The 8,623-nt window shown below is 47.0% G+C and overlaps 1 protein-coding gene across 1 annotated transcript in view; it reads left to right on the top strand.

Annotated features, from left to right (window-relative positions):
• LOC135558099 (low-density lipoprotein receptor-related protein 8-like) overlaps window positions 1-8,623 on the top strand; it is a 148,476-nt gene that overhangs the window by 50,467 nt on the left and 89,386 nt on the right. The window contains exon 3 of the mRNA XM_064991847.1: window positions 3,481-3,603. Coding sequence (XP_064847919.1) covers window positions 3,481-3,603 — 123 coding nt within the window. The remainder of the gene's footprint in view (window positions 1-3,480; window positions 3,604-8,623) is intronic.

Here is an 8,623-nt window from a genome sequence, read left to right on the forward strand (position 1 = left end):
CTAACTTTCTCACTCATCATTATTCATGATTCATTCAGGATTATCTGTAACCATGGTAGCATTCACATTAATGTAGAAGTGTTTAGAAATATATTCTTATTTACAATAAAAGTTACTCCAAAATGACATAATACATTATTTAACATTCACACTGAGCTAAAGCCTAGAGCTGCTGCTTTTAAGGAGCAGGACACAGAAACTTCCTATCCCGCTATGCCCTCTGACGAACCATCAAACAGGCAAAGCGTAAATACAGGACTAAGATCGAATTGTAATACACCTGCCCTGACGCTCATGGGAGGGCTTGCAAACTATTACAGACTACAAAGGGAAGCACAGCCGAGAGCTGCCCAGTGACACCAGCATACCAGAAGAGCTAAATAACTTCTGTGCTCGCTTCAAGGCAAGTAACACTAAAACATGCATGAGAGCATCAGCTGTTCCGGAAGACTGTGTGATCACGCTCTCTGCTGCCGATGTGAGTGAGACCTTTAAACAGGTCAACATTCACAAGGCCGCAGGACCAGACGGATTACCAGGACGTGTACTCCCAGCATGTGCTGACCAACTGGCAAGTGTCTTCACTGACATTTTTATCCTCTCCCTGTTTGTAGTCTGTAATACCAACATGTTTCAAGCAGACCATCATAGTCCCTGTGCCCAAGAACACTAAGGTAACCTGCCTAAATGACTACAGATCCGTAGCACTCACGTCTGTAGCCATGAAATGCTTTGAAAGGCTGGTCATGGTTCACATCAACACCATTATCCCAGAAACCCTAGACCCACTCCGATTTGCGTACCACACCAACAGAGCCACAGATGATGCAATCTCTATTGCACTCCACACTGCCCTTTCCCACCTTGACAAAAGGAGCACGTATGTGAGAATGCTTTACAATGATTACAGCTCAGCGTTCAACACCAACCCTGGGAATAAACACCTCCCTCTGCAACTGGATCCTGGACTTCCTGACGGGCCGCCCCAAGGTGGTAGGTTAGGTAACAACACATCCGCCGTGCTGATCCTCAACACAGGGGCCCCTCAGGGGTGCGTACTCAGCCCCCTCCTGTACTCCCTGTTCACTCATGACTGCATGGCCAGGCACGACTCCAACATCATCATTAAGTTTGCTGACGACACAACAGTGGTAGGCCTGATCACAACGACAACGATGAGACAGCCTATAGGGAGGAGGTCAGAGAACTGGCAGTGTGGTGCCAGGACAACAACCTCCCTCTCAATGTGATCAAGACAAAGAAGATTATTGTGGACGACAGGAAAAGGAGGACCGATGCACGCCCCTTCCTCATCGATGGGGCTGTAGTGGAGCAGGTTGAGAGCTTCAAGTTCCTAAACATCTTCTACCCCCAAGCCATAAGACTCCTTAACAGCTAATCAAATAGCTACCCAGACTATTTGCATTGCCCCCCCCCCCCCTCCACCCTCTGGAACTCTGCTGCTACTCTGTTATTATCTATGCATAGTCACTTTAATAACTCTACCTACATGTACATATTTTCTCAATAACCTCGACACCGGTGCCCCAGCACATTGACTCTGTACCGGTACCCCCTGTATTTAGCCCCGCTATTGTTATTTACTGCTGCTCTTTAATTATTTGTTATTCTTATCTCTTACTTATTTTAGGTATTTTCTTCAAACTCCGTTGTTAGTTAAGTGCTTGTAAGTAAGCATTTCACTAAGGTTGTATTCGGCGCATTTGACGCTTTGATTTGAGTCTTAGTCTCAGTTCGTATCACATAATAAAATGTCTTTATCCATAACTGTCGCTCACATGGTTATATGGTAATTTTACCATCCCTAGCTTTGATTACTGCATAGCATGTGACTAATTAATGAGGTGAATTGTAGATGGAACTGTTTTTATCTCTTTCTCCCGTTCTCATGTTTTTTCTCTACCTCTTTAACTCTTTCGTTCTCTCTTCTTTTCACCATCTCTCTCTCTCCTTTTCACCATCTCTCTCTCTATCTCTCCTTCTCAACATCTCTCTCTCTCCGTCCTTCTCACATCTCTCTCCGTCCTTCTCACATCTCTCTCTCCGTCCTTCTCACATCTCTCTCTCTCTGTCCTTCTCACCATCTCTCTCTCTCTCCGTCCTTCTCACATCTCTCTCTCTCCGTCCTTCTCACATCTCTCTCTCTCCGTCCTTCTCACATCTCTCTCTCTCTCCATCCTTCTCACATCTCTCTCTCTCTCCGTCCTTCTCACATCTCCCTCTCTCTCCGTCCTTCTCACATCTCTCTCTCTCCGTCCTTCTCACATCTCTCTCTCTCCGTCCTTCTCACATCTCTCTCTCTCTCCGTCCTTCTCACATCTCTCTCTCTCTCCGTCCTTCTCACATCTCTCTCTCTGTCCTTCTCACATCTCTCTCTCTCTCCGTCCTTCTCACATCTCTCTCTCTCTCTCCGTCCTTCTCACATCTCTCTCTCTCCGTCCTTCTCACCATCTCTCTCTCTCTCCGTCCTTCTCACATCTCTCTCTCTCTCCGTCCTTCTCACATCTCTCTCTCTCTCCGTCCTTCTCACATCTCTCTCTCTCTCCGTCCTTCTCACATCTCTCTCTCTCTCCATCCTTCTCACATCTCTCTCTCTCTCCGTCCTTCTCACATCTCCCTCTCTCTCCGTCCTTCTCACATCTCTCTCTCCGTCCTTCTCTCTCCTCTCCTTCTCACATCTCTCTCTCTCCGTCTTTCTCACATCTCTCTCTCTCTCTCTCCGTCCTTCTCACATCTCTCTCTTTCCGTCCTTCTCACATCTCTCTCTCTCTCCGTCCTTCTCACATCTCTCTCTCTCTCCGTCCTTCTCACATCTCTCTCTCTCTCCGTCCTTCTCACATCTCTCTCTCTCCGTCCTTCTCACATCTCTCTCTCTCTCCGTCCTTCTCACATCTCTCTCTCTCTCTTTCCGTCCTTCTCACATCTCTCTCTCTCTCTTTCCGTCCTTATCACATCTCTCTCTCTCTCTTTCCGTCCTTCTCACATCTCTCTCTCTCTCCATCCTTCTCACATCTCTCTCTCTCTCCGTCCTTCTCACATCTCCCTCTCTCTCCGTCCTTCTCACATCTCTCTCTCTCCGTCCTTCTCACATCTCTCTCTCCGTCCTTCTCACATCTCTCTCTCTCTCCGTCCTTCTCACATCTCTCTCTCTCTCCGTCCTTCTCACATCTCTCTCTCTCTCCGTCCTTCTCACATCTCTCTCTCTCTCTCTCTCCGTCCTTCTCACATCTCTCTCTCTCTGTCCTTCTCACATCTCTCTCTCTCTCTCTCTCCGTCCTTCTCACATCTCTCTCTCTCTCCGTCCTTCTCACATCTCTCTCTCTCTCTCTCCGTCCTTCTCACACCTCTCTCTCTCTCTCTCCGTCCTTCTCACACCTCTCTCTCTCCGTCCTTCTCACATCTCTCTCTCCGTCCTTCTCACATCTCTCTCTCTCTCTCTCTCTCTCTCTCTCTGAGCAGCCAGGAAGACGTGTGCCCCGGCAGAGTTTGCCTGTGCTAACGGCCAGTGTGTACCAGGCCGCTGGCGCTGTGACGGGGAACCAGAGTGTCCCGACGGCTCGGATGAGGCAGACGCCACCTGCAGTAAGTCAGAGCTCCAGTGGTTTCCCCATTCATAGTCACCTAACAGCACTCACCCAACTCAAACACTCATCAACGCTTCCCCAGTCTGTCAACCACTCCACGAGCACACAGCCGTCCACGGTCGCTCACTCACTCAACCAACCACCCTTACATGGTCACCTGACCATCTATGTACAGTTGAAGTGGGAAGTTTACATACACCTTAGCCAAATACATTTAAACTCAGTTTTTCACAATTCCTGACATTTAATCCCAGTTAAAATTCCCTGTCTTAGGTCAGTTAGGATCACCACTTTATTTTAAGAATGTGAAATGTCAGAATAATAGTAGAGACAATGATTTATTTCAGCTTTTATTTATTTCATCCCATTCCCAGTGGGTCAGAAGTTTACATACACTCAATTAGTATTTGGTAGCATTGCCTTTAAATTGTTTAACTTGGGTCAAACGTTGCAGGTAGCCTTCCACAAGCTTCCCACAATAAGTTGGGTGAATTGTGGCCCATTCCTCCTGACAGAGCTGGTGTAACTGAGTCAGGTTTGTAGGCCTCCTTGCTCACACACACTTTTTCAGTTCTGCCCACAAATTGTCTATAGGATTGAGGTCAGGGCTTTGTGACGGCCACTCCAATACTTTGACTTTGTTGTCCTTAAGCCATTTTGCCACAACTTTGGAAGTATGCTTGGGATCATTGTCCATTTGGAAGAACCATTTGCGACCAAGCTTTAACTTCCTGACTGATGTCTGAGATGTTGCTTCAATATATCCACTTAATTTTCCTGCCTCATATTGCCATCTATTTTGTGAAGTGCACCAGTCCCTCCAGCAGCAAAACACCCCCACAACATGATGCTGCCACCCCCATGCTTCACGGTTGGGATGGTGTTCTTCGGCTTGCAAGTCTCCCTCTTTTTCCACCAAACATAACGATGGTCATTATGGCCAAACAGTTCTATTTTTGTTTCATTAGACCAGAGGACATTTCTCCATAAAGTATGATCTTTGTCCCCATGTGCAGTTGCAAACCGTAGTGTGGCTTTTTTTATGGCGGTTTTGGAGCAGTGGCTTCTTCCTTGCTGAGCGGCCTTTCAGGTTATGTCGATATAGGACTCGTTTTGCTGTGGATATAGATAATTTTGTACCTGTTTCCTCCAGCATCTTCACAAGGTCATTTGCTGTTGTTCTGGGATTGATTTGCACTTTTCGCACCAAAGTACGTTAATCTCTAGGAGACAGAACGCGACTCCTTCCTGAGCGGTATGACGGCTGCGTGGTCCCATGGTGTTTATACTTGCGTACTATTGTTTGTACAGATGTGGCACCTTCAGGTGTTTGAAAATTGCTCCCAAGGATGAACCAGACTTGTGGAGGTCTACAAATGTTTTTCTGAGGACTTGGCTGATTTCTTTTGATTTTTTTCCATGATGTCAAGCCAAGAGGCATTGAGTTTGAAGGTAAGCCTTGAAATACATCTACAGGTACACCTCCAATTGACTCAAATGATGTCAATTAGCCTATCAGAAGCTTCTAAGGCCATGACGTCATTTTCTGGAATTTTCCAAGCTGTTTAAAGGCACAGTCAACTTCGTGTATGTAAACTTCTGACCCACTGGAATTGTGATGCAGTGAATTATAAGTGAAATAATCTGTCTGTAAACAATTGTTGGAAAAATTACTTGTGTCATGCACAAAGTAAATGTCCTAACCGACTTGCCAAAACTTTAGTTTGTTAACAAGAAATGTGTGGAGTGGTTGAAGAACAAGTTTTAATGACTCCAACCTAAGTGTATGTAAACTTCCGACTTCAACTGTACCTATTCAGTGACGCTGTGTTTACCCTGACTTCTCTTTCTGCCTGCTCTATCCCTCTACCTCTCTCTGCTCTATCCCTCTACATCTCTCTGCTCTGTCTCTCTCTCTGTCTGCTCTATCCCTCTACCTCTCTCTGCTCTATCCCTCTATCTCTGTCTGCTCTATCCCTCTACCTCTGTTTGCTCTATCCCTCTACCTCTCTCTGCTCTATCCCTCTACCTCTCTCTGCTCTTTCTGTCTGCTCTATCCCTCTACCTCTCTCTGCTCTTTCTGTCTGCTCTATCCCTCTACCTCTCTCTGCTCTTTCTGTCTTCTCTATCCCTCTACCTCTCGCTGCTCTTTCTGTCTGCTCTATCCCTCTACCTCTGTCTGCTCTATCCCTCTACCTCTGTCTGCTCTATCCCGCTACCTCTCTCTGCTCTATTCCTCTACTTCTCTCTGCTCTTTCTGTCTGCTCTATCCCTCTACCTCTCTCTGCTCTTTCTGTCTGCTCTATCCCTCTACCTCTCTCTGCTCCTTCTGTCTGCTCTATCCTTTTACCTCTCTCTGCTCTTTCTGTCTTCTCTACCTCTCTCTGCTCTTTCTGTCTTCTCTATCCCTCTACCTCTCTCTGCTCTTTCTGTCTGCTCTATCCCTCTACCTCTCTCTGCTCTTTCTGTCTTCTCTATCCCTCTACCTCTCGCTGCTCTTTCTGTCTGCTCTATCCCTCTACCCCTCTCTGCTCTTTCTGTCTTCTCTATCCCTCTACCTCTTCCTGCTCTTTCTGTCTGCTCTATCTCTCTCTGCTTTATCCCTCTACCTCTCTCTTCTCTTTCTGTCTGCTCATTCCCTCTACCTCACTCTGCTCTTTCTGTCTGCTCTCTCTCTACCTCTGTCTGCTCTATCCCTCTACCTCACTCTGCTCTATCTCTTCCTCTCTCTGCTCCTACTTGTATGTTTCTTGGAAGCTCGTCAAATTGATGCTCTCCAAAACATTCCCAGAGATATTGGTACCAAAGTTGATTCATAGTCCTAGCATCAATAGGGCCAGAGAGCATATTAAGATCCTAACCAACTATTGTTCAGATCATCAGACCTCTGCACTAGAAAGGCTAAAAGGCTGAATAATTACAGCTCGATTCTTCACACTCACACCCTATCTGAATATTATGTAGCTCCGTTTCTCTCCGTTCCCATGCGCCAGCCAGACAGACAGCATCTAATTTGGCTTTTGAAGCCGAGACTCGGTGTTTGTAATTTTCCCTGCTACTCCACTTGGGCACCGGTTCAGCCGCCTCTCACTCACGCCACCAGCAAGGGCCCTCGCCTCGGCTCGCTTCGCCTCGCCCACACACTTCCCCACTAGACCAGCGTCTGATGTTGGAGAGAGGCAGGAGGTGTAGCCTGATTACTGCTAAGCTCTTAGAGGTGTAGCCTGATCACTGCCAAGCTCTTAGAGGTGTAGCCTGATCACTGCCAAGCTCTTAGAGGTGTAGTCTGATCACTGCCAAGCTCTTAGAGGTGTAGCCTGATCACTGCCAAGCTCTTAGAGGTGTAGCCTGATCACTGCCAAGCTCTTAGAGGTGTAGCCTGATCACTGCCAAGCTCTTAGAGGTGTAGCCTGATCACTGCCAAGCACATAGAGGTGTAGCCTGATCACTGCCAAGCTCTTAGAGGTGTAGCCTTATCACTGCCAAGCTCTTAGAGGTGTAGCCTGATTACTGCCAAGCTCTTAGAGGTGTAGCCTGATCACTGCCAAGCTCTTAGAGGTGTAGCCTGATCACTGCCAAGCTCTTAGAGGTGTAGCCTTATCACTGCCAAGCACATAGAGGTGTAGCCTGATTACTGCCAAGCTCTTAGAGGTGTAGCCTTATCACTGCCAAGCTCTTAGAGGTGTAGCCTGATTACTGCCAAGCTCTTAGAGGTGTAGCCTGATCACTGCCAAGCTCTTAGAGGTGTAGCCTGATCACTGCCAAGCTCTTAGAGGGGAAGGGGGAGCGCTTTCATACTTTCATTTAGGATCAGACTGACTGCGACATATTTCCCTCCTCTCCCCAACGACTCATGCTCATCTGGGAGTAGGGGAAGGGCAAGGGGAGACGTTTTACGGCTTGTCTGGACTGAGCTGGGCCACAGGTTTGGGGAGTGAGAGATCAAAGGGGTTCTGAACTATTCCATTTCACGTGAGTCATGGGAAGTAGTGTGGACTGGAGACAAGCTCAGTGTCTTGACTTTTCAAGCAGATCATTTGGAAGAATTGCATTAAGATGTTATTCTAAATGTATCTGATTGACATTAACAGTCAGCACTTGTTTCTGTTGCACCAGCTGTTGTACGAGACCCGATTCAACAGAGACCGGAGATATTCGAGTCTGGGTCAAAACCAATACCGGAGCAACAGTGCATTCGGAAGGTATTCAGACCCCTTGACTTTTCCCACATTTTGTTACGTTACAGCCTTATTCTAAAATGGATTAAATAAAACATTGTCCTCATCAATTTACACTCAATACCTCATAATGACAAACTGAAAACAGGTTCTTAGAAAATTTGTAAATTTTTTGTAAATTTCAAAAAATAAACATAACTTATTTACATAAGTATTCAGACCCTTTGCTATGAGACTCAAAGTTGAGCCCAGGTGCCTCCTGTTTCCATTGATCATCCTTGAGATGTTTCTACAACTTGATTTGAATCCAACTGTGGTAAATTCAATGGACATTATTTGGAAAAGCCACACACCTGTTATATAAGGTCCCACAGTTGACAGTGTATGTCAGAGCATAAACCAAGCCATGAGGTCGAAGGACTTATGCGTAGAGCTCCAAGACAGGGTGGTGTCGAGGCACAGATCTGGGGAAGGGTACAAAAAAATGTCTGCAGCATTGAAGGTCCCCAAGAACACAGTTGACTCCATCATTCTTAAATGGAAGACGATTGGAACCACCAAGAATCTTCCTAGAGCTGGCAGCCCAGCCAAACTAAGCAATCGGGGGAGAAAGGCATTGGTCAGGGAGGTGACCAAGAACCCGATGGTCACTCTGACAGAGCTTTAGAGTTCCTCTGTGGAGATGGGTCCGAGTCAGGACTGAGACCAAGGGGGTTCGAGTCAGGACTGAGACCAAGGGGGGATCGAGTCAGGACTGAGACCAAGGGGGGCTCGAGTCAGGACTGAGACCAAGGGGGGCTCGAGTCAGGACTGAGACCAAGGGGGGCTCGAGTCAGGACT

Source organism: Oncorhynchus masou, chromosome 17, assembly GCF_036934945.1.
Source record: "Oncorhynchus masou masou isolate Uvic2021 chromosome 17, UVic_Omas_1.1, whole genome shotgun sequence".
Lineage (NCBI taxonomy): Eukaryota > Metazoa > Chordata > Actinopteri > Salmoniformes > Salmonidae > Oncorhynchus > Oncorhynchus masou.